Source organism: Hippoglossus hippoglossus, chromosome 9 (genome assembly GCF_009819705.1).
Source record: "Hippoglossus hippoglossus isolate fHipHip1 chromosome 9, fHipHip1.pri, whole genome shotgun sequence".
NCBI lineage: Eukaryota > Metazoa > Chordata > Actinopteri > Pleuronectiformes > Pleuronectidae > Hippoglossus > Hippoglossus hippoglossus.
Window position 1 is genome coordinate 10,262,896 of NC_047159.1, and position 26,985 is coordinate 10,289,880.

At 41.8% G+C, this 26,985-nt stretch overlaps 1 protein-coding gene across 4 annotated transcripts in view; it reads left to right on the forward strand.

The window, feature by feature from the left end:
- Positions 1-26,985, forward strand: part of pde4d (phosphodiesterase 4D, cAMP-specific) — a 177,037-nt gene that overhangs the window by 66,182 nt on the left and 83,870 nt on the right. The window contains exon 1 of one of the 4 annotated variants that reach the window (XM_034595969.1): positions 15,193-16,263. The exons of the other annotated variants lie outside the window; for them this stretch is intronic. Coding sequence (XP_034451860.1) covers positions 16,001-16,263 — 263 coding nt within the window. The 5' untranslated portion in view covers positions 15,193-16,000. Of the gene's footprint in view, positions 1-15,192; positions 16,264-26,985 lie in introns of those variants that run through there. 4 annotated transcript variants of the gene reach the window in all.

The window sequence follows — 26,985 nt, forward strand, 5'->3', positions numbered from 1 at the left end:
CAGTGAGCGCAGTGAGATTTTCACTGTTTGTGAAGTTAAACTTTCTGACTTTCCTCCTTGATCTATTGTAGTTTTTTTATTTTCTGTCACATTTCTTTTTACTTTTAGAGTTAAATTGCTTTCACATTGGGAATTTAAATCTCAAATGAAATATTCAGTAATTTAAGGCGTGCTTCTTAACTCTCTTTTCTGATTTATTAAGAAGTTTTTCGAACGTCTGGTTGACCACTCAGACTTTTTCTCAAGAGAAGTTATAAAGAGCTTTTCATACAAAGTGGTTCAAATGAGACTCTCGGGAGTGGAAGTACGTTTGGGAGGAGACCTTGAGAGGGTCCTTGGTTTGACAGGAGAGCCTCAGAGCAGCAGGAGGCGTATGTGTAGTAAAGAGCCCTGCATTCTCCTGCTTGTGCCTTTGCAATGAGATGATTAGGACCAAAACGACTGTGCACACTAAAGCATGACCATTACTGCCCCGAGCAGAAAAGCATTTTGTAGCTGAGTTTTAAAATGTGCTATATAAATTATGCTGTAAATTAACATTTTGGGAAATATTGTATGTTTATTTGCTTTATTGCAGAGAGTAAGTTGAGAGCTAGCAAAAGACTGGAAGCAGGGGCAACCACTACTGTGGCTATGTCCAAGTGTTGACCCACTGTGACGTCTCACATGGGTTTCTGTTTTTTAATCCTCGACATGTTGCCTGTCGACGTCTTGGTTTTTTGAAGCCAGAAGTAACCATATTTGGAAGAGAAGGCTTGAGGACACTTCACACCCACTTACACCCGCCACCTGCACCCACTGGACCATACTTTAGAAACATGAATATAAGGCTGTGTTGAAGAAGACTTGAAACTGGATTGAGACCATTAATCTCCTTAGGAAATGTTTACTGAAGTTAAAGATCAAATGAGAAGTCGGGTCTTTTTCCTGATAGGCCTCAATAGAAACAGACATCTTTTAGGAGGCCAGTTGAGTCGCCCTCTGCTTGACGTTTAAGAGAATATAAAGGCCCTTCTGCTTTAGCTTCACTTTCTGGACCTGAAGTCCACCTATACAGTCTATAATGGAATACACGTCTCCTCTTCCTCCAGTTGTGAAATAGAATATAAACAGTCTGGTACGGACAAAATCGGCCTATTCTGGAGTCTTACCTCTTCTGTAAGGGCGTTAGGAAACCCCACAACTTTCAGTTTTTACACTACAGCTTTTTTTATGATTTAACAAAATTCGACAGGAGATCTTCAGAAGTAAAGGTTGGCAGTCTTTTTTATAATTTAGTACATCGCCAGGCTAGCTGTTTATCCCTTTCCAATTTGTTATTTATGTATTATCCTATAAGAAACTAAACGTCATATAGCTGTTGCTTATGTATAACGCAAAAAACATGTTGTGGTATTAAAGTATTCTTTTTCTCATCCGTCACCTTGCAAGAAAGTGAATAAGTGTGTTTTCTATAACAATACAGAAATTGAATAATGATATGTTTGACACACAACAATCAAGGACCCATTGAATTTCTATTCTTGATAATTATGACCTAGACATGTTCTAAATAGGAAATTTTATAATTGGAAAAAAATTGTTGGAAAATTGCTATTGGTCATTTACCAACTGTAAAAGAAAAATCACTTCTGTTAATACTCGTCTAGCTCAGAACTATGAGAGCAATAGCACAGCAGGTATAAGCAATTAGTCTGTGAATGTGGATGCCTCGTGCACATCTGAGAAGAGTGCGGTACGTGTCAGGGGCACTGTGCATGTTTTCTGCCTAAAGGGAGCACATAGGAGTGAAAAGGGACAGCAGCGGCGGAGAGGACAAAGAGCCCCACTCCTCCCCCCCACATCCACTGCCATCAGCCTTTCCAAGGGTCACACCAGCCATGTTCTCTGGGGCCACAGGAACGACAGACTGCATGATGGGAGGGAAACGAGTATGAGGGGAAATGGAGAGAAACAGTGGGAGGTAGAGTGGATGATGCCGCGCTTTGAGGCTCCCAGGAGTCAGGGGCTAGAGAAGACATTGTTGTGCTCACAATGAGACGTGGTTAACTAAACTAAAAACTAAAATATGACTGATATAAAGCGATCCCGGCTGCGAGCGTGTGTGGTCAGAATTAGATTAAAACCTCTGCGCTGACTCTGAGATGGTATTTTATGGGATCCGGTATAGAGTATCCCAGAAGAGTTGATGATGCTCGATCGTGCAGTAGATAAAGATTTCATACTAACTCACATTTCTGCCTCAGGAGAAATATGATGATCTAAACTGGGTGGAAGAAAACCTATTTTCTTCGAGGCGCCCCAGACGTCCCATTCATTTTATGGATTATTCTCGTGACGGCAGGCATAATGCACACAGCCAACTATCACCTAGACCTTAAACACTTTGTGGTTTGGTCTCTTACATCTTCCTCACTTGCACATTTGGAAATTATGAACAAATTAACAAACTTCTATGCGTGGTTGACTTTAAAAAAATGTGCAATGGGGAATAAATTGGAGCTGTAATTAAAAAAAATAAATAAAAAAAGATATTGGTCTCTATTGTATTTCACATTTCTGTCATAATGACCCAAGTGCATTTAAAACAAATTTTAATTTCACTCTTTACTCAATGGAAAAGTGCATAATTCTAAGAATGCTTATGTAAAATTCGTCCTTTCTTGATGGTAAACCAGTGCTCGGCCACCACCACACGTATCTCTCTCATCAGGGAAAGAAAATATATCAATTAATATGCAGCCACTTGACATGTGGAACATTTAATTAATTGAAAATGTTCTACGCCTAATGTGCCACCTGCATTAGTTCCCTCACGGCTTTTAACAGTACATTAACTCCTGTCTCATACAGTATACTGCATGTATATGTTGATAAGAAATACATTTAAACAAATAAAAAAACGATTTTAACTTTAATTGTAAAAACAGATCCTTGCACAGTTAATTTAACAGATTCATGTCGTGCGTGCAGTCATCACCAAGTGCAGCTGTGTCTCTAGAAATATTTTTACATCATACAATTTGCACAACAGGCAGAAGTATTTATTTGATCCTATTTTTTATTCATGTTATCGGGCTGGGGTATATGCTTTGAAATGTACAAGCTTTTAAGCGTTGCCAGAACACCACATCTAAAGAGATGCTGCTCTGAGATTCAAGTGTTTACAGAGATGGCTTCTCTCAAGGTGACTAATAATTTACTGGATTCGATAGAGGACAATCCCATGTGAAACGTCTTGATCTCGGTGCAGTTGTTAATTATCAGTGTATGCTTATTTCAAAACAGTAGAATGAGCTGTGTTTTTGAGACATGGGGGTCTATAACACCTGGTGCAAAACCGGCACCAAGCACAACACAGGTTTCATTTTCCTGTCCAGTGCCCACGTTGTTATAACACCAATTACATTTGGGCCCACTTGAGCGCCCGTGAGCATGTTGGTCTTTAAAGTGAGGTGTGGTCAGGTAGACTGTATGTAAAGGACGTTTCTCCCACTATCCAGAAAAATGTACCAAACTTATTGAATAGCACTTTTCAATATGCTAAGAACAAACTGGAGTGAAGTAAAGAAAGATTGATTTGTCCTTTGACTTCTTAGTTTGGTCCATTTCCCATCCATGAACATTGAGAGGGTGGGATTAATGAACTGTACTGCAGCCAGCCACCAGGTGGCGCTCGAAGACGCTTTGGCTTCACTTTTGGGGAGCAGTCATGTCCTTCGTCTTTATATACAGTTTATGGTGCATAGCTATCTTAAGGCAGCAGAAGGTGATTGTGTGACTGACCAACCCAAACCTGGTCTGAAGTCAGTGGTACAGTATTTTAAAGGGCATTTTACCAAGGTTGTGATACATAGGCGGGTGCTCTATACTTTGAGCACAAATGTGTTTCCTCTGCATAGAAGCCTTCTCTCTTACTGCAAATCCCCCTTTATAATATCAATCCTCCTTGGTTTAGGCTCGCCAGACTTTTACAGAGAATTGATGATGGCGCCCGCTCTGATTGGTTTATTACACCCAAAACACACCGTGATTAATTAAGAGACTAAACACAACCATTTTGAACCATGTGCCTGGTGCTGCGACCTTTTCTTTTCCACCATAAAATGTGCAAAAAGAAGGTCATTGGGAATAACATAAATCAATTGGTGTTGGTCTCTTTGACTGGCCTCATTTTCTCCGCTGTGATGAGATCAGCAGAAATGAAATGTCTTTGAAGTTAATTTTTCCCATTTGCTTCACTTCTGTTCCCATCACTTAGCAGTTCCCACGGTCCTCCACTCTGCTCTTTGTTATGCCAGTGTGGCTTGGAAACTGTTGGTGGAAGTGCTTTGCCTTGGCTGGTGTCAAAACATGTGACACACAATTACATGGCTGTAGGAGAGACTAATGTGTTTGCTTGATATTCAAGGTTTCCCCTCTGTCTCGCTCTGTGGGCAGCACCGGAGAAGCGAGAGACATTTAGAAGCTGGTGGCTGAACTGGGCAGTGAAATTGTTTGAGGTTTGAATCCGTACCAAAGCGGCCCGATGTGTCTTCAGTGAAGCCTCAGTGAAAACAGGAATAATATGAAACCAGTGGCCTCTCTTAGTGAGAGGCTCTTTACTTTATTCACAGCCCTGTAGTCCCTCGATGAAAAAGATCACTTAATTTGAAAACTCATTGGAAAATGCAAACGCTTATATGTGCAGCACAAAGGATAATCTTTTCTTTACAAAAAACGTTTTAGAATACCCCCCTTTTTCCAGTTTTCATTGAAATTGAAGTAGTTCAAGACAAGTACAAATATTTTTTTTAATTGAGCAGTTTACAGCTCAGTTAAAAAATATATTACAAGTATTACCTACCTCAGAGGAAAGTGCGGGAAAGGTAAACTGAAAACGGCCTTTTCCACTAGAACCCGACCGATTTAACAGTTGGCTGACATATCTGTGTTTGTAAGATAAAAGTTGTCATATTGATGCATATTGAGAAAATTTAGCGATTAATTATATTTAGGGTTATTTATAGTAAAGCTTGTGGTAAAACTGTAAAATAATATATTTGTCATAAATGTCTGATAACGACTTCTAAGGAATCATTGACACTCATCTGCCTCTAAAAATCAATATGGTTTGGGCTGTACTTTCAACTGAAGTAAATGAAGCCTTGAAACTGAATGCCAACAATTCCTAAAGCTGTCTCCACTTTTGTTGACTTACAAACTCTCTGTCTGTATCATGAGGACAATACTGTGCTGCAGGAAGTAGTTCTGTCAATGGCTGTCAGGATAGTGAGAAAAATACAAGTACCAGAGGAAGACAGATTGGTTGCTCAAGGGTTTATTGTACAGCAAGATGACAAAAAGAACGGGACAAGGTCTTCACATGATGGACGATCAGCAAACTCTCCAGACTTAAACCCATGGAGCTGGCTTGGGATGAACTGGCAGAAGGTGAAAGCAAAAGTGCAAGTGGCTGCGGAACAAGTTAGAAACCATTATTCCATTATTATTTATTATGGACTGTGCTTTAATTCATTAGAATATAGAATACAGTCACTGGAAAAGATGAAGAATTTTGAATAAATCATTAAATCTGTTATCTTTAAAACACAGATTTTTCTGTGGATCACGATAATTTCTCTTTTAGATTTTTTTTTGACAGTTGCACATGTTTGGGTCGGTTGATTTTTAGAAGCGATACTCGCCTTTTTATCACTCCCTGCATTTCCAATCCTTATAAAACATGTTATTTAGTTAAAATATCAGATTGTTTTTTGTGGTGTGCCATAAAGTGTTCTTTTCTAAATGTATTATCCATTTATCACTTCAGTTTTGGCTGAATTTAAAATCACAGCACGAAAACATAGTAAAACCGTGGAACTCTTGTTAATTCGTTAGTTGTTTTTCGTATTGAATCTTAAGTGTTTGCTTCTTATCAAACTGTCCCTGTGCTTCTATATGTGGGAAATGTAATTCACTTAACCAGCTCCAATTCTTATTTTGCTCCATGTGATAATGAGACAAACCCAACAGATGTTCATGAATATAATGAATTCTTTAAATGAAGACATCAACAGGATCCAACTTCTCTCGCACCTCCACATGTTTGAAACTAAATATTTTGCATTATATAATATATATTTACTCTTTCCACAGCGCTTTGACTTTTGATAATTGGAAAACCACAGTTGTATCTCACGGCATTAACAATGGACTCTGTGCTATTCAAGTGTCTCAGGCAGTACAGTGCCATGACAGTTTGATTGTGAGCCAGCACCAACAAAACCAGGAGCCTGAAATATGAAGCCGCTAAATGAAATTCGTAATTTTGTTATTCATGGCATGGGCTTTTCCTTCTCTGACATGTCAGTGAACAAACTTACCAACACTGTTCCAATTTTACACATCACATACCGTTAACAGATGTTAGGAATACGACTGCGTATGTAAAGAGTTGTAAAAAAGCGTCTTGTTGCTCCAGGTGCAGTTGCACAATGTCTGATGCCTCATGTAATGTCAGTGGATCTGAAGACTTCAAGTTTGAAAGCAGAAAAAGAGAAACTCGAGTATCACATTTAATTCATATAACATTTAAAAACAGTGCAATAACAAGTATCGACAGAAAGATGGAGGATGGAGATAAAAACGAAATTAGGATAACAGACCTCTGTAGCCTGCTCTTCACTTCTGCTTCAGGGTCGCGCCTCCAGGCTACATTTACAACTGAAACTGAGATTGAACTGTCAGTTGCATTGTGGGTAAGGTTTTGACATGGAAGAAAAATGCATGGAGTAAAAAAATCAAATCATTTTTTAAATTGGCTTTCGTGAGTCTGTTATAGACGTACAACACTAAATAACTGGTGTACTCTCTCAATGACTGCATTGTCCATCTGTGCTACTACTTATTTACTCAGGGCCTGCTATACTCGTATTACTCCTCTACTGGTGTCTGTAGTAGATCCCATTGTAAACACCAGACATGATTGTGCCCATACCACTTCCACCTTTGAGACGTGTGTCATTGGTAAAGAGTGTAGTATTTCCTTTGTTTGTGTTGACCTCAAATACTCCCTTGTATATACTAGTGTGGGTTATATCCTGTGTATCCCATGAGCAGTCCTTACTCATTATGTGGTACAACAATGAGATGTAAAGCTTGCTATCATTTACTGAAATCCCTTAGCGACAGTGTTTCTGCAGCCGCTGCAATGTCGTGGATACACAATCGCACGACTCTGCATAGTGCTTTTAATTTGAAACAACGTGCACAGGAGGTGGAGTCATGCGGCGACACTTGGCCAAGGTTGGCGAGTTTATGCAACCGCAGCTCAAGGCGAGAGGAGGAGAGAGAGAGTGCATACAGAGAATAAGAAAAAGAAAGTGAGAGAAGGGAAGATTTAAACATCACGTTAGATATATTTTTATTACCTGTTGATGTTCACTCAGAGCTCCGCAGCGTGGCTACCCAGACTGCCCATCGGGGACCAATACCAAACAACTCTCTGAAGGTGTGTCGGAGAGCGAGGGCCTGCCACTGCGATCACTTTCTCTAAACTTCTGCACTCCACAGTCTGTAACTCCAACTGGGCTTCTTCACAAAGATGTGAGAGGAAGAGAACAAGTTGTGGGAGCACAACTGCACACACACACAAAAACACACCATGTTTACAACCTCGAGTTATTTCTGGCGTACTCTGTTCTTCGTGCACCCCCACCCCCCCGCGCCCCCGCATCCCCTCTCAACCCCCTTTCCCTCATCCCTATGGTCATTTGTATTCATCCACTTTCATTTACTGTCACCCTGCGTCAGTTGCAGGCTGCTCTGAGCTCCTTCCTAGCTTGGCATGCTGCTGCGCTCGTTTTCCCTCCCTCACTCCCTCTCTCTCTCTCGTCCTTCCCTCTCTTCTGCCTCCCATTTGCCCATTTCCTCTCATCACGGCAGGCTGTGTGCATGCCAGAGTGCTGCTCAATAAATAACAACTATTGCCACGCTCCGAAATAAATGCAACTGAACATAAGACATATATACATGGAGGCTGCCTGTGAACGCCATGCACGCTCACGTGCACACATTTAATCAAAGGTTCCAGCAGAGTATTCTAATGGATCCCGGCCAAGGTCTATATTACTTCTTCCCATGGCAGTGGACCCAGTAATATCTGAAGACTCCCTGAAGTTTTACCTTTACTCGGTCATTACTCATTGGCTTTGACTCATAATGCAGTTGTAACAACCATTGATGCTCTTTCAATATTTGTTTTTGCTCCATTATTTTCTCTTTGTCCTCATTGGGGTAAGTGTTGTACATCAAATATTTAAAATGTTGTTGCTGGCATGAGAAAGCGTCTTGATTTTATAATGACCAACGAGAGAACACAACCAATGGCTTATTTGCCGCCTGCAGGCAGAAGGAACCACATCACCAATCTGATGTTTAGATCTACACGTCAGTGGGTGCCCATTATTTACAGAATAACCCAGTTCCACCACAGCTATAACTCATCCTCTTGTATGTGCCAGTGTGTGTGTGTGTGCGTGTGTGAAGCAAGAGTTTCCCCTTTGACCCTCGGTGGGAAGGAGGGAATTGGACCACAGTCCCTGTCAGGGTCACTGTGGCAGCTGTGCTGGCCAACTAACTGTCCATATTATAACCTCTTTTTCCCTGAGAGACCAGCAGCACAGGACAACAGGAAGATGTAGTTGAATTGTAGAGGAGAGGAGACAGGTAGATGAGTATATGAAAAATTGCAGTGAGCAGGAAAATAGGTTAAAGAATGTGTTTTTCTCAGGTAGGGAGAGAATCAGAAAGGAACATGAGGACAGATGTACGTGCGGCTGAGCTTTTCAGCATTAAAACAAAACCAGGTCCCTCAAGTACAGGAATAGAAGCAAGAATAGATCAGTTCATTATAGAGAGGCACGCTGTATCCTCAAACTCAGCACTGTACGAGTGCATTTAAAAGGGCTCTGCTTTGATTTTATTCCTGCATGCTGCTTTTGTTGTGCCCCCTTCAGTGTTCAGCTTTCTCTCGCCAGGCAGCGCTGGTTTGTTTTTCCCTGTATTTGAACAGCGATGCAGAACAATTACCCGCTTGAGGAACACTGCCCCATCTTATGTCATTTTCTTGCACCACACTGTCCTTCATAAAACCTGAGAGAGGCGCTGATAACTCACACTCGTCGGTTTAGTTTCCCACTGTTGGACAGGTTCAATTTTGCATTTACAAGGCCGCCTGCTTTTACCATGGGTTGTGAGTCATCCGAAGCGAGCGTTTCTTAAATGTTAAAACTATAAAGAAGAAAATAACACAGCGAGACACAGTTTCTCAGGCGTACTGCATGGTCAGAAATGATAGTCGACGGGGCGCCTAATAGGGTGAGCAAGCGCCCCATGTATGGAGGCTTGAGTCCTGCTGCAGTGGCCACATGTTTGGTTCTGACCTGTTTTTTTTTTTTTTAAGATATTTTTGCGGCCATTTCCCTTCATTTAGAGGACAATGCAAGAGGGAGAGAGTCTGGAAGAAGCTTGGAACCAAACCTGCGACCGCTGCTGGAGGACTCCCTCCGTCCTATTAATAACGTTAAATGCCCCAAGATACCTTTTAAAAGAAGATAGTTGATACAGTATTAATGTAATTCTCTGAAAGCTGTATTGAGGCGACATGGGCTAAACTGGAGATGAGCCCTGAACAATGTGAATATCGTATCAAAGACTGACGGCACAAACAGCCACATCTCTGTTGACCCCACCGGGCTGGTGACACACTTACTTGCCTCTGCATGGTTTACATCAACAAGCCATGAAGTCAGAGCCTGAATCTTTCAAACAGCTTTGTTTACCACAAAATATTTCTGAGCGAATACTGCCATCTATTGGTCGATGATGTAAACTCTGTACTTGACTCCTCAATGCAACCGGCTTTCATGGTGTTTATTAGTCGATTCCCAGGAAGAGCATGTTGAGCATTGCTACCACATATTAACATTCATAAAGACTAAGATCATTTGCAAACTGAATATTAATATCAATTAAGCCTTTTTTATTCAGTGGTAGGGGAGATGATTTGTTTTTTTACAGTTGAATATATATCGCCACCCATCTAGTTACATTTAACGGCAGGTGGGGTAAAATATGTGTAGTAAAATATGACTGATTACTGTTGTCATGCTCAAGTGTCAATCTTTTGTGTCTGTGTTGAAAGTTAAACTTCAATCCATCAATCTATTAAGTGAGAAACTGTTGTGCATGGCTGCATTTGAGTGGCTGCAATCAAAGACTGAGAAGCTGATTGTTTGTGCAAGAACAAATATTTCTGTACAATAAGACGGTGCAGTGTTATTTTTTATGGTACATTTCAACAGCAAGGCAATTTAAAGGTCTTAGCGTGAGATGTAAAAGGCATCATGACAAATTGTAAAAGCAATATTTGATTTGATAATAGGCCGTGGTAAACAGGACAGTCTTCAGCAGATCGGCAGTCTCTGGAAGTTTATTCCAAATAGATAACAACCTTTTTTTCTCTAATTTCAAATTTGTTAAAACATTTGCATTGATACCTCCTGTTAATGCCACTGTGATTTTTTTCTTTTTAGATAAGTATATCGCTTTTAGGTAAGCATATCGCATTCCATTTTACAATGCAGAGGGATCTTACCAAGAAATGCTTCCACCTTGAGACTGTGCATATTTTTAAATCATAATCTCTACCTGCCACTGAATCGCACAGTGGCAGCAGATGTCCACTTGAGGGAGGCAGAGCTGCATCAAGTCTTGTTGGTAATATTTTCGCCTGTGAGGACTCGGGTCCACTTAGAGCTGTAGAGGAATTCTCATTGACTCGATGATTGAAGTCCTCCTGTTTACAGCCAGCCGCCCCTCTCCTCCTTCTAAACGCTGTTTCATCCGTGTCTCCTCACCATCCATACATGTGCGATTCATTTACAGTATGCAGGTGGTACCTATAGCAACAGACCACTTGATCAATCTTAGCCATCTTAAATATCCTCAGACATGACATTATATGAAGTCGAGAGTCGAGTGTCACGCAGAGAAACCTTTTGCCAATAACACTCTAGACTCCAGACTGTGCAGTCAGAGGTGACGGCATGTTGTGTGCTGCCAAAAGAAAGGCATCCAGTCTGTCAAGATTGAATCATATTTCGCAAGGAGCCAGTGGGCAATGAGCTCAGATCTACATAATGCACTATCCGTACGCTATGTAAACTCTCTATACAAATTGAAAATCTATTAAGCAGACAGTTAGTATCTCTAATTTCTCCCAAAGAGTTGGATACAAATAGGAGAATAGGAGCTCAATGAGTATGGTTAGAATAGCATTATTAGTATAGAATTAATATGGAGGTGAGTGCAAATACTAATCTTGACCTTGCCGCAGTGTTTGGTGAAGTGTATCCTGTCTATTATTTTATTGTGTGCCTATCAAGTATGAATCATGCATCGCTCATCCTCATCCTTTCGGCAAGCACACAATGTACAAGGCTTGAGACTATATCATCAACTCCTACACAAAATGAATTCAAAGTTTTTCACGACACACTCAGAGAGACGTTCATTTTTTAGCCCTTGATGTGTGTTTCTGTCAGATTGGACTCTTGGATTTTTTTGGAGGGCTATTGGATTAGATTTCACTGATGGGTGTTCCTACTTGTGCCCCCTCCCAGGGAATTTGTGTGGCTCAAATAGACTGTTAAGTATCAGATTTCCTTTTTTTTTTACTTGAGACTGATCAGGTGCTAATTATAGGTTTACATCTTAATTGTTTTCTCAGTGCATGTCAGTGTTTGTGTGGTGTGGGTCTGGATGAGTGTCTGTTGTGTCCGGCAGATTAGCTTCCTCTTTCTTGCTTTTGTTCCTCCAGCCCTCTTGACAGATCCATGTGTCCCTCTCCCTCCATGTTGCCCCTGGTTACCAAGGGGAAATGCACGTAGACGTCATGTGCAGCAACAGCGAGGGCTCGAGAAAAATTGTTTTACAAAGAAAAGAACACGAAGCGATGGGGAGTAACACAGGTAGCAGGAGAAAGGGAGGCAAAGATAGAAGTATATGAGAGGACACGTAGTATGTATGTGTGTTTGTATGTCAAACCTTTTCTGAAAGGACGGCGTTATTCTCCTCTGTCTATTGTAAGGAGGTGATGAATTGCAAGCTGTCAAATGAAGGCCAGACACCCTTCCACTGCTGTCATGGCTGAAAGTGTCTGACTGACTGATTGTGATGATGACAAGGCAAATGCAACAAACAGCCACATCTTCAGCAACTCCTATTCATTCAGCAAGGTTCAACACCCCCAATCAATGTCAACCTCTTCCTCACTTCACCTTCACTTATTTTTCTCGGATGTATGTTGCTGGTTCATCCTACACTTCATTTTTCATAAGGCCAAAAATGTTGCCAAAGAGGTTTTACAAGAGGAAGTGTTTTTTCCGATTGGATTGGAATAGTGGCAGTAGCTGGAGGGGAGGGTTGCCAAGGAGTGGCTGAGTGAATGAGCTGTGCACAATGATACACAACTCCATGTTCGTACAAGATGTTTTAAGTTTTTATGAGAAATCTTTAAAAACTTTGTTTTTTTCCCAAGAACAAATTAGATTATGGTGAACGGGATCGGTAGTCCACTAGTTTTAATTGCAGATGGCGTTCTCTCAAATTTATTTTGGCAGTCATTAAACTAACTGGATGTTCTGTCCAAGTAAAGTCTTTCGCAGTGTCCCAATTCCAGGACTGCATTCTTCAGAGGCTGCATTTGAAGACCGATTGTGGCACGACTGTCCCACTTTGAAGGGTCCTTTTTAATGTGGCCGAGAAATGCATCCTTCAATTCTCAAGCAATGAAGGATGCAATGGGTAGATCCTTCTCTATCCAAACTATCCCAGGATTTATTGTGACAAATTGCTTAATTGGAATAGCTAATCATAATGTTTACAAGGGGCCATTAAACCTCAATTGTTTCCTCGTTTTACTTGACAGATCTTCGTTAGCTAACTGTGCAGGTGACTGAGCTGCAGTGCGATAAGGGCAAAAAATATATCCTGAATTCCAAAAGGAACCTGATAACATATCTGCAAACTAAAAAAAGTGCCCTTCAGGTACTGAGCTGACACATCTTCTCTTGTCCTCTGTAGTCCAGTTGCCATCATGCTTCCTTCAGAATGCATTTGCTGTTTCAAATGAGTCAACATTTTATTTCTAGGAGACTATGTTGTGCGAGGAGCCATTACAGGTTGCTGCTGCTCTCTGGTGTGTGACTTATATGGATTTCAGGACATTCTAAGTAGTTGCTAGGAAGGTTACTAGGTGACTGCTGAGGTCTACAGCTAGCTGCTGTGTGATTGTGCTGAAATACCAAAAGTGGTTTCTATGGTTAGTGACAGGTAGGTTGTGACTGTTTGGTTGCTTGAATGGAAACAATCTTACCGGCTTTCCTGAACATTGTAAAATTTGTGTCAAGTTTGATCTCTATTGTGGCAAAGATATAAATATGATTTCAGTTCATTTTCAATATACCTTACAAGATAAAATGGCAAAAAAGAAAATTGAATATATATACATTCCCTACAACTTTCCTAGTTTAACAAATAAAACATGTACATAACGTGATAATTGCAGGACATTATTTGCATGCTAAAGGTTTTGATAAAACATTGCAAAAATGCCACATTTGTTATTTGGCCGATCCACCTATCAGACTGCAAAGTCCCAACACACACTGGATGGATTGCATTCCCCAGAGGAAGAATTGCCTAATGATTTTGCAGATTTCCTTTCTTCTTTCATCTAACACAAATCCACAACATGAGGTACATTTTCTGTTTGAGAGGGAAATTTCTACAAAACTGATGACATTTCCACCAGATTGAATTTTGGAATTCAAAAGAAATTTTAGCATGCTAACATGCTAAACTAAAAAGGTGACCAGTTTTATACAAACGAAACAACTCCTGCTGCAATACGAGCGTTAGCTCACATCACCACTGTGCCACCGTTGTACTGAATGGGGCTGTTAGTCTTTTTTGCATAAATCACATGAATGTAAATCTGTATTTTAACCTTTATTTTTCACAGAATAGCTGTGTCTCAACATAGGGGCAGCCTCCTTTATTTGCTGTGTTACTAGATTACTGATTGCGTCACAGCAGCGTGACTAGACTTTTCCAATTCGAAGGCTCTTCCAAATGTGTCCCTCCACCCCACGAGCAACGGAGGCTCCACCGGGTGGTTCATTGCACTTTAGTGACAAACTGTTTTTCAAAGAGGTAAAAGTGAGGTGAAAACGTCAGGAGAATTTATTTTTAAATTTAAGTACTTAATCGATCAGCTAATGGTACACATGTTAAAAAAAAAGGTCCTTGATGGAAAGCGGCTAACTGTTGGCTAGAACCTTAATGCCACATACTAACTTGCGTTGGCAATGCTTGAGACCCTTTTTTGTGTATTTGCGTTTTCAAATGGATGATTCAGCCATTAGTAAGGTAATTTGTGTGTCAGATGGTAAAACATGCTAACATGACACCTGTGTTGCTTGAGGTGGCTGACAGGTTAATTGCTGAAGGATTGGTGTGATTGCGCTGCGGGGCACGTTTAGCAGCTTGATATATAGATATATATATCTATATATATATCTATATATCAAGTAAACTGACATCTAAAGGTAAGTGGTTGATATAAGAACGACTAAAAGCTTGTTATGTTCTGCATTCAAGATAAGCTGCTGGTTGCTATGCTGAAGAGGTAAATGGCTAGAGGGTTAGCATATTAGATTCAGCAGCCAACGTGTCTACCCTCATTTGAAAAGCTAATACAGAGGGAGTGGCCGACACTGGAAGCAATAGCGAGGCTCCTAGTTTTTTAATCATATGCTCGGATGCTGGTTAAACGCAGAATGCAAATTTGAGCACATGAACACTCATCGGTGTACACGTGACATCATTTGCCGTTTCTAGGGACGTCTTCTCAGGCTGCGTCTGGATTCACGGTTACTCAATAACTAATGGGGGCTTTTAGTGCGGTCTGCTGCATTTAGAAATGCTCCCTCACAGCCGCATGTGCCTCAACTTTCAGGCGCATGCATGCATACAACATTTTTCACAGTGTTACTCGAGCTTACCATATCTCTCCTCGTACCCCCTTGTTTTTCTCCTCTCTATTGTACACACACGCAAGCACACACACACACACACGCACACACACACACACTCTCCTCAAACACTCGCTCACGCTCCGCTCAGCTCCAAAGGATCAGTAGCTTATAAACTGGCTGCAGTCAGCAGTCAGTCTCTCTGCAGAGGGAGGCAGGATAAATTGCTTCGCCTGGATGGAACAGAGCTCAACCAAGCCTATCTGGACTGAACCATACTGGGCTGGGGCTTTTTACAGGAGAACCACCTCTGGTTCCTTTTTTGTTTTTTCACCGGACTGGGCTCCAATGGACTGAATTAGTTGAGCTAAACTCATGTTAGGCTTGATCTCACTGGACTGTTTAAGTTTGCCTCCAGGCCTCGGGGAGAAAGGGCTAGAATAGAAGGAATTCCCGGGATTTTTTTTTTTTTTTTGAATTACGCCCTCCCTCTATCCTTCTTCCATCCTCCCCTTATCTTCTCTCATGCACTTTCACAGCAGACATCCAGTGTTGCAGAGCAGACAAAGGCAGCAGCTCTCAGTGCTTCTGTTCATCTGCTGCCTCCTTAAAAGACGCTGACGGAGAAAGAGACCAAGGATTTTATTTCTCTTTTTACATCCCCTGCTTTTGCATTGAAGGAGCTGCTGGTCTGAGGAATTATTTGCAGAGCGTTTCAGTTTATCACCCCGAGGATTTTTTCATGTTTTCTTTTTTTTCTGTCAGATTACAAAATCTTGATGAAATCCTGGGACTATCACAGAAAGGAAGCAGATTGGTAGTGTGCGTATCGCTTCATTTCTGATATAACTTGGCTGCCTTCACCGTTCACTCATTCAGCTGGTGCTGGTGGTGGTGGTGGTGGTGAAGCCGGGGCAGGCATGGCCCAGCAGGCAGGCATGGGGGTGACCCACCAGGACACCCTGGCAGTGCCCCCCATGCCCAAACACTCCGGCCTGAACGAAGACCTGGTGAAGATCCTGCGGGAGAACCTGCTGCAGCCGGAGAGACCACGGGGACACCGGCGGTCGCCCTCCTCCATCTCCCCCCGCCTTTCTCCACGCAACTCTCCACGTCTGCTTCGCCGCATGCTGCTCAACAACAACACCCACAAACAGAGGCGCTTCACTGTCGCACACACATGGTGAGAATCAGATGTGTAAGATAGCGACTGGACGTGAAGATTGATTGCTGCTGAATAGGGGGAGCTGAATAGACAAGCGCACATGTGTTTGTCTTTTGTCAGACAACATGTGGTTTAAACCACACCCGTGGCAAACTTTGAAGGTCAGCACTGTGTTTGTTGAACGCTGTGTGCAAGGGAGGTGGCGCGATAAGCCATTTGCGTAATTAAACTTTGTTTGCGGTTTATCTTGAATGCTTTTTACGCTCGGTGGCAGGAGTGTGCGTGAGCAAATCTCCCTCGTAGGTTATGCATGTCACATCTCCTAGGAAACCCTCTTCTCACCTTGGATAATGAGTTTCTCGCTTGCTCTTCCTTTCTGTCCAGCTTAATCTCTGTTAATGTCTCTCCCCTCCCTTTTCCCATTCTTACTCCTCTCCTTCCCCCGTGTTTCTCAGCCCTCCCCCCTTTCGTTCTGCCTCTGCTTTTACCTCTGTGTGATATACAGTAGTGCAGTAGCTGCCTGTCTTGTTAGGTAGATGGAGTAGAATCCATCCATCACTGTATTTCTCCCTGTTGGCTGTGGTTTTCTCTCCACACCTGCCTGCCTGCAGTTTTTGACTATTAATTAGTCTTCTATTCCTGGCTGTCTATCAGCCTCCGTTGCGCTCGCCCACGCCTCACGCCCTGCCTCCGTCTCATATCCATTCCCCGTTCTCTCCCCTCTCTCATTTTCCCTCCCCTTTAAGCATATTTGCCCCCCCACCTCCCAGCATTCTCATCTCCTCCATTTTTTTTTTTTAACTCATCTCCTTTTCTATTCCCTCTCCATTTCCCCCCTGCCCCTCTTTCTCTTTTTGAATCTCTTTTTCTCTCCTGTACTCCTCTCTTTCATTAAACACCTTCCTCCTGGAATCTGGATCATTTTCTCTTGATACAATTCAAAAATTCACACACACACCCACACACACACACACACACACATATTTACACATCAGAAATTCTTAACTCTGCTACTTGCCATTTCTCTCATTTATTTGACTTTTTGCTTCTACCACGATGTTGTGTCTGTGTTTGATCACAGGCAGGTTCTTCCAGTTTCCTTTCATATTAGTCTTTTGCTATTCTCTCATCTTTTCTCGAATTTTAATGCCCCATTTTCATTTTTTTGTTTCTTTCTCCACTGACTTGCATTCATTGCCTCTGCTCCTGTCCCTTTGCTTCTTATGAATGGTGGAACTAATAGTGCAGGGGGATGTATGCATGGCAACTATAGCTTTTTGCTAATTTAAAGGCACATTGCCTTCTGTGTTCATGTTTTATTCAAATTGTATGAATTAATTATCTGTGTGTGTGTGTGTGTGTGTGTGTGTGTGTGTGTGTGTGTGTGTGTGTGTGTGTGTGTGTGTGTGTGTGTGTGTGTGTGTGTGTGTGTGTGTGTGTGTGTGTGTGTGCGCAAATGTGGCGTTTTTTGCGCGGTTGTTAATTCAGATTATATAATTTTACACACCTCCACCACTGTCATTCTCTCTTGTGCTGCTGTTAGCAGAAAGCTATTTCTCATGGTTCTATATTAAGAAGCAGAACACTTTCATTCTGAGGATGGATTCTCCCTCGTCTGTTGTGACGCTCAGCCTTGCCATCAGAGAGACAGTAGGACAAGTGAGCCTGGTTTTCGAGAAAGCCACATTTGTTGAATATGTGCAAGCAGCAGGGATGAAAAGAGCAAGTAGTAATGATGACATGACAATACATTCATTATAGAAACTGCAGATGAGAAAATGGCCATGATGTGGCATCATTTCTTTGTAGGTGTAACATGGGATATCTGGCCATTCTTTCGATGGTTGGGAGTAAATTTAGAATACAGTCTTCAACCACTGATTTGTATCATCATTTAATTAGGCCACACTTGCTCTCTCATGGGGATCTACTGTTAATGTGATTTTCAGCATGATGTAATATCAGGTTGTCTCAAGAATTTCTTCCAAGTACGTCTGATTTTCTTTCCTATTCTCAAATATCTTTGTGCTTTATATAGTTTCCCTAATACTCTTTGTGAAGAATGTTGAGGGACATTCATTCTATTTATTGTTATTAAAAAAAAATCCCATGAATGGCCCAAAAACCGCCAATTAATTAATTCTGCTACCAAGTGTTGTCTGTGCTGCCAAATCCTGATGGTGATTATGTCCCCGGCCCGAGAACGCTGCTTTCATCCAAGAGATATTAAAAGACACATAAGATAGCCCGACTGAAATTGCATCCTGAAGCTTATTAATGGACATTCTGACACAAAGCTACGCTGCGGGGATGAAATGCAGTCGCAAAGTTTTTCTGAATAGTCCGCACCAGCTGTTTTGGCTCCGTAACAATGCTATTTTATTAGTTTGGGCAAAAGTGGTGTTTGTGTTACACAGGTTGTGGCTCCACAAACAAAACCTCGTAAGCCTCTGCTCCACCTGTCAAAAAAGCCATCTGGTTTTTGTCTGCAAAGGGAAAGCGTACAATTGGTTTTTCACTCCTGGGTCAATGACTGCACACGCTTTCGGCTGCGAATTCGATTGGCAGTGATGAAAACATGACACCTGGGTGAACGCGCTAATTTCCTCTTCTCGTTCTTTATTTTGTCATTCTGGAAGCTGACGCTGGACCTTGTGCTGCGCAATGTTATGACGCCCATTGAACTTCTGGGCATAGGCCCGTGAACAGCTACCATCGTTTGTGTACTTATTTTTTACATCTTTGTAACAACCTGCAACTTTGGAAGCTTCTCAGTGACTTCAGACAAGACTGACCTGAGGAAAGGAAACAGAAAGGCAAACTCCTCTACCGGCAATGGGAGAGGAGTCAATCGTTTACCCACATTTAAAAAACCTGCATATATAGCCGCTAAATTTGGTTTCTTATGCTAAACTAAAGCCACCGTTAGACTTTAAATGTCCATTTAAAATGTCAGTGTTAAGATATCGAATCTCATTCCCAACACGCTCACTCTTTCTGGTGCTTGGCTACAGAAATTCAATGCAACACTTTTCTGTTTCCACTCACACATTCCTCCCTGTCAATGTTCGATGCTGTTTGGCCTTCACATGCGAATGCCGACCAAAACATCTCGAAAGAAGAAATATCTTTGCCTCCATGTTTCTGTGTGAATCTGGATGTAAGATCTGTATTCTCTTAGACACTGCAGGAGAGAAAGGGTAGAGGAAGGCAGCAATAAGAAAGAACACTGACCACTTAATCACTGTCTAACCTGTTGGTCATGTACCAGTGTTGTGTCTTGACATTTGGAGAAAAAAAGATAACAAGTGGCAGACAGAATACCAGACAGAGATAAAGAGAGAGTGGGAGGTTCGGAGAAAAATTGTTGCGTTCATGTGCACGTGTGTGAAAGGGAGAGACAATTTGTTTGTAGCTGAGAGAGAGAGAGGGAGAGAGAGAGGGAGACCATCAAATGCCCGTAAGCAGTCGGGAGCTTGACAACTGCAGTGTAATTTACTCCAATCACCTCCTCATTGTTTTACAGCTGCAGGGAATCACAGGGCCGCCGCGCTGTAAATCTGGTGACATACACAGCCCTCAGTGGCTCCACTCCACACTTCATTAACAAGACAATCCTTCTCTGTGGACCGACTGGCCTGGTGTACTGCCTCGCCGCTCTTATGGGAGCAATGGCGTGAAAAGCGTACACAAATTATTTTACAATCACTTCGAGGACACTTTGGAGGATGCATCCCAATTGCTGATTTTTGCTCTGAATGAATTTGATTGGCAGGGATTGTTTGCAAAAACATAAAGAAGGTAATTATTTTTGGGGGGGATTTAGTGGAATGGAATGGGAGTTCAGTGCTTCTGCTTATACGGCAAACGATTTACTTCCATATAGTCCCCATTGTTCCCAAAATGTAAATATGGTTTAATGGAATTTTAGAAGCCATAAACATTTGAGCTGGGCTTCATTTGGCGGAGGGGTTTTTTAGTAGCGTGTGGCGGTTCTTACTAAGTTGTTGCCAGGATTATTCCAACCTAAGCTGCAGCACTACCAACAATCCAACAGCAGCAGAAGCATTAGTGTGGCTTTCTGTACGGGAATTAAAGGGGGGTGCCTGCAGAACTGGGTGTGTTGACAACAGATTTAAGACTCTGTAAAAGATTGTGCCTCATGCAATATGAAGGGATATAATGAGGATTTGAGGTGGTTTTAACCACAAATACGGCCCATTAGCACGGGCAGATTTGGAAACATGCAGATTTGATGGTATTTGATATTTAAAATGTTGGTATCAGCCATAAACACAGGAGTTAGTAATAATGTATTCATATTAAGTCATTTTCAGAAATATCGTTCATATATGAAAAACAAACGGTAGCAGATTGTTTGTGTCAGATGTGTTCACCACAGCAGGAACATGTCCGGAACACTCTTGACAACTTCCTCAGCTTCCTCTACGTGTATGGCGCCTTTTTTTTGTCATCCTGAGATATTTGTATTCCTTTTTTGATGTTTTCGAGTCAGTGTCCGTAACATTTTAGAAACATAAAAAACACACCCACTGCTCGCTCGCTCCATTTCCTGCTGTATTCTCACTTTGGCTCACTTGGACATTTACCAGGGGGCTGGCAGGAAAAGTTCCAGAAAATATCCACAACAACTGACTCACACATTTGAGTTCACACGTACAGCTCCTCCAATTTCAGGAAAATGAGAAAAGACTTCAGTGCATGTCTGAAAGCAGCTAAGATGTATGTGTCTCTTTATATATAGTTTGAGTAGCTGTGTTTTAGCAATCCTGACTCTTATATTATCAATATTGCTCAATCCTAACATGCTTGCATATTTAGGGCTGGACCACAGAATGGTTTTCTGTCCTTCCAATGCTTTTTTGAGGCCCTAAACATACTCAAGAACCCACAAAACTTTGCCCATATGTGTGGTCTGGTGAAAACTTGTATATTGTGTATTCTCTGTGTCTCACACATGGGCGTGGAGAAATGGCTCGATTCTGCCCCCTCTACTGCCCTAATCAGTCTTGTGATAGAGAACAGCAGGAGGTTAATTTATTTCACGAGTCATGTCTGCTTCATTAGGGCGGCCATGTCGCACGTGGAAATGTGTTTGCTCTCTGCTCCACAAAGGCACACCAAATATAAAGCTAGGGCTGAATGGCATACTCTTACCTTCAAGTGACAGACAGAGTGGCACTCGCAATGAGTTTTTATTTTTTTTGTTATTCTCTCCACCAGAATAACTCTGTTGATATCCTGTTTTCAACTTTCCTCTGCACTGACCCTGAGGTATTTTTAATGCTGTTGCACAACAGCGTCTGATGCTGCATTGCAACAGTGCAAGTGTCTCTTTATGTAACAGGAGAGGGAGATTTCAGCAGGGGGAGAACAGGTGGCTGCGACTGCTGGTGCTGATGCTTCTCCTCTGGCTGAGTGAACCAACTGGGGAACTTTTGGTGGGGACGGCTGCAGGGTTGTGCACCATTGAGTGATGGATTGACATATAGCAGGATGAGTGATTGATGGATGGATGGATGAAGGAAGGAAGGGTGCGGTGGAGTTACGGAGACAGGGCGGAAGAGAGAGGGCGAGTGGGAGTAGAGGACCTTAAGCTAAACGGAGTGGTGCTAATCTAGGCCCAGCCAGACTCCCTCTTCTTCTCACTTGGTTTTATCATTTCTTACTGTACGTCTTTCCTGCTTCCTCTCTTCTCTCTGTGCCCTTTATTTATTTAAAGCAGCTGGTGGACTTCTTCCGAGGCACTTCTTTAACAAAATGCCCTTCAGCACAGCCCTGAAATCCCAACTGCCCCGGTGGCTCAAATACAAGGTGCTTATCCTGTAAATGTTTCTGTTGATACTAATTAATTATGAGGTGATATGTCCATCAATGTGTTTACAAGTAAGTGGTGGAGTCCACAGAGTTTTCAGCCATTGCTAAGTACGTATTCCAGGGGAGATATTTCTGTAACTACCTCTCGCTGTGTCCTTAGACAACATTTATATCAACAGTCTGTGCCATTTTGCCTGCAGTGTTATTTTTGTATTCCCAGCCTCCCAGTCCACGGTCCATATCCTAATATTTCTTTTGTTTACAGAGCATAGCTTTGTTTAAATAATTACCTTTTGATCCGTTTGAGGTGGCCTTGGTCTGCAGCTGTCATCCCGCTGTGCAGCACTGAGGATTCTCCAGGTTTTATCAGCCCAGACACGGCTCTCCACCCAGGAGAATAGAGCGCCTGTGATTTGAATACATAAGAGCGTTCGAGCAGCGCCACTGCCGCCGCCGCCGCCGCCGCCGTGCTAACTGTGCAGGCTACAGACGCATCAGCATAGCACAGACATTTTCATTTGCAAAAACAGCTTTAGAATAATCAACCACATCTACATGATTTTGCATTCACACACACATTATGTGCACTCACACTCACACTCTCACACACACTCATTCCGCATGATTCCCTCACTATTAGAGATTAGACAGGACACTGGTTATATGACTCAGCTTTGACTTTGTATTCTGAGCTAGCGACCGAGTCAGTGTTGGCTGAGATGAATAAGAAAACTAAGATTATATAACAGTGTGACTGAGAGAGACTGTGAAAGAGAGGAAGATGTGTGAGGTAGAGGGGGATTAAGGGTAGATTTTTTGTTATGTTTTTCGATTCCATATCCCACAGACTAAAATATTTCACTGGGATGCACTCCACAGGATTACAGCATTAATCCAATCATCACATTTAATGTGCTGGTATAGAACAAAACTGGATTAATTTGGAAATTATAAATACATCAGTGCCTCACTGCCACATAGTATTACAAAACCTCTGGATGCTCTACACTGACATGTACAGTGTATTTGAGTTAGTGGGCAATAACTGACCTCGAATGACAGATCGGCCATATGTTATCTGAGAAAGGCCTCTGCACAGAGACTGATGCTCCACATAGAAGTGCACACCTCAAAGAAAACCTTTTACAGCCAAAGAGCTTTAGCAGAAACGCTTCAAAACTCAGTTATATCCAGATCTGTTTTATTGTAAAGACTTGGGGGGAAAAAAATATACCAAAATAAAAACATACTTTTTGTAGCTATAAAAACGCAAATGGTGTCTATATAAATACATTTGTGTAATTCTCTGTAAAACTTCAATTTTATGCTACATCAACTCACATTCAGTCTAAAGTATCACAGTTCCTTCTGTTACACTTTTAAATAATGTGTTCGGATACATTTAGACCCTGGTCTTAAAGCTTTATGGTGCGTACATTTTATCACCGGGTCTGAAGTCTTGGGACCTTTCAAACTGTCTTTGCACAATATCACTACTCAAACATCAATCCATTCACTATCTATACCTCTTGGGGGTCACACAGGCTGGGCTACCTGAGGTGAAGATGACATTTTAATTTTGGTAAATATCGAGGGGATAATATCTTATAATCAGGCTCCACATTTATATCATTACATGTGCTTAACTGAGAGGATTATTATTGAAACCTGATTGGAATTTGACACTAGAATAGAGAATACTTAATGTGCTCTCAGATGGTCACGGACACAATCCCACCACTTGGAACTGTAAGTGGATGTTTCCCAAACTGTGTGCATGTGAGTCTGACCAGGCTCCTGTGAATCTCTGTCGCCTCTCTGCTCAGTCTCCTTCCTCCACTCTTCAGTTTTTTCACACCGTGATCATCAAAGCGGGTGCGGTGCCAGAAACACTCAGGCTCACTTCCATTTCTTGTCAAATTTGATAACCCTTTTGAAAACCGGTGGGGGCACGAACACTGCCTCCAGTTCGGCTGGCAGGTATTCTTTTCTTGTACCCACACTAGTAAAAGCTGTGATACTACTAAGCACATTGATGTGTGTGACAGCTCAGTTCAGCAGGTTTTCGGCAGTGAGCTACAAAAAAAAGTCTTCTTTGCACATTGATAATCATTTGCATCTAACAGGTCCAGACACATGAAGGTGTGTTAGCAGCAGTTACTGCACCACCAGATTTAATTAACGGATGATCCGAATGAATCGGAGTTGAAGAGGCCGCAGCTGCAGGGCCTCATCAAAAGCCTTTTGATATGCTGATTCTTTTTTGATTCAACAAAAATGATTGAAAGATTCCGCTTCAACGTGTCAGCCGTACATCTACCTCTGTTTTTGTTTTGTTAGTTTATTTCCCATCTATAAGGGCTGTAGAACAGAACAAATACTAGTAACTTCATATAAACCCATGCCATTAAGGATGCTTTTACACCTAACTTGTTAGGTCCGGACCTTTGGAATTTTCAGTTGAGTCTGAATCCAAATAAATTTGAAGTTGCCTCTGACCACGGTGCGGACCAACCTTCGCCTCGCTGACATCAGACACATGCCCATCTACGAACCAATCAATGTCCAGTATAGGTAGACGTGGCCCATGTACAACAGGACGTACATGACATATCAAATTCTTTGGTGCTCTCCCGAAATTGCAGCGTGAAACCAAAACTAACCGGATCAAATATATACAATATAACAAAGACATGACAGAAGGAAATATAAGATCATTTTCCTGCTAATTTCAGTTGTTTACCATCATTTCATTCATTTGGCGGGGAAAAGTGGAGTGTGATCTCACCAGGAGACATTTCACTACACTAAGTACAAGGTTTCACTGCAGTCTAATAGGCTGATGGTTCCCACTCTGTCTCCCTCCTTCCTCACCTTTTTTCCCACCTTCACCCTCTTATATTTCATTCTCTTGCACATGCCTTCATTATCTTTAGCTGTTTTTTGCTAAGGGAGGAAGTAGGTACTGAATAGAGCGATAACGTCTGATAAATGCACCTGCACCCGAGCCTCAGCAGAATGTAGCCTGAGGATGGAGAGAGTTGAGATGATAGGGTGCCTTCGTAAGGAGAAGTTTTAACAGCTGATCATAAGTTTATAATGGACTGCAGATGTACTCTGTTGTGCATGTACGATGTGGCCACTGTGGAGGTTAAGAGGTAGCGGCTTCATTTTCCGTCTTTTCAAAGCTTCATTCTCAAGATTCTCCCCATTGAGAAGAAAGAGAGGAAAAAAGAGAAACAAATCACTGCTCAAAATGATGGTGTGATGTGGCTGAGAGCTGTCATTATCATCTTCTCTGAGAGAGCCCTATTAGCCTGAGGTGAGAGCCATTAATGATGCATGGCTGTGGCAAATCCATTGGCCATGTCTGATTTCAGTTGGCAGTCTCATCTCATTAAAGTGTTATTGAAAGAACAATCCTCTCAAGTCATGATGCCTATTTACCTTTTTTCTACTGTGCTTAGACTCCATTCATTTTTTACATCAATTGACACATACAAAAAAACCCCACTAAACCTGCCTTACTGCTTTATTATTTATTATTACTGTCTGTGTATTACAGTGTATTATAGAGACAGAGTATTTGTAAAGCAGGCAGATGGAAGAGTTCCCATCTGTAAAAAGATGTAAACACTGCTGCAGAAATGATTTAAAAACAATGCACGCATGGTATATTGATAATATGTGGTTTATTATTAGCTGTGTATTAGTTTGTGTTATATCTGAAAATTATTTACATCAAATAGTTTGACAAACTTGTGCTGATACCAGCACCGGAAATGCCTTCGATACTGCTGAAAATGCCGGCATCTGAAAATATGCAAATCTATGTGCTGATCCGATACCGATAATACTAGTTTCACCAAGATAAATATGCAATTTTTTTCCTGTGATCACTTCTTCTTTGTTGCCCCTAAACAGCAGTTGCGATGTGCTGCCACTGGCAAGTACTATTTTGGAGCGGTAGAGAAAAAAAGTGATTTCAGGTATTAAAGTGTTCGCAAGAGCTAGCTTAACTGTCACGAATTCTGAAAGTCAAATCCCTGCAACATTTCCAGTCATATATGACAATTGGATTTGTATGTTTGATATCTTATCTTGTAAAGAATCCAGAAAGAAGTCTCATCTCTCAATCTTGAGAAGAGTCATGAACACGGATTTGCCTTTATCACAAAGATGAGAAACCTGTTTGTGCTTATAAAGTAGATTTCTGGATGCGAAACAATAGACTGAGAAAACTTGAAGTCTCTTCTTGCTCAGAAAGTCGAGAGATTGTTTGACCTTTTCTTTTCTACATCTTCTCTACATCGCTCTCTTACCCTTTGTTTTCCTCTGACTATACTTCTCACACAAAAGCTTTTCAGTCTGCACATTTCCAGGCTCAGTCTGGTATTTAATAGCAGCAGCATAGGGGAGCATCTCTCAGAGTATGGTTCCTCTGAGGTCAGGTCATCTTCCATTATCTAACAACATCCCCAGCCCCTGCTTCACCTCTCTGCAGGTTTTGACGGCCGCCCCAAGCTGGATAAGTAATGACGTGACAAGCTGCATCTTGTCTCCTGTGCAGCACTTTCAGAGATGATGTTGGACAGGGGGGGGGAAGAAGACAGGACAAATGGACTGTAGACCCATAGCAGTCAGATGGGGTTGATAGCCTTCCATCCATCCATCATCCATACTGCTTATTCTTTTGAGGGTCGTGGTGGGGCTGGAACCAATCCCAGCTGAGTTTCAATGAGAGAGTCATCCTGGACTTCCTGTTTTCTAGCGATTGCAGGGCTGACGTATAAGACTTTTTCAAAACCAACCTCCAGAAGATGTCGTATATTGATATTGTATAAATCTGCTGTGAAAATCAAACAATTTTGTTTACAGCACGTTATTACCAGTGTTGACTCT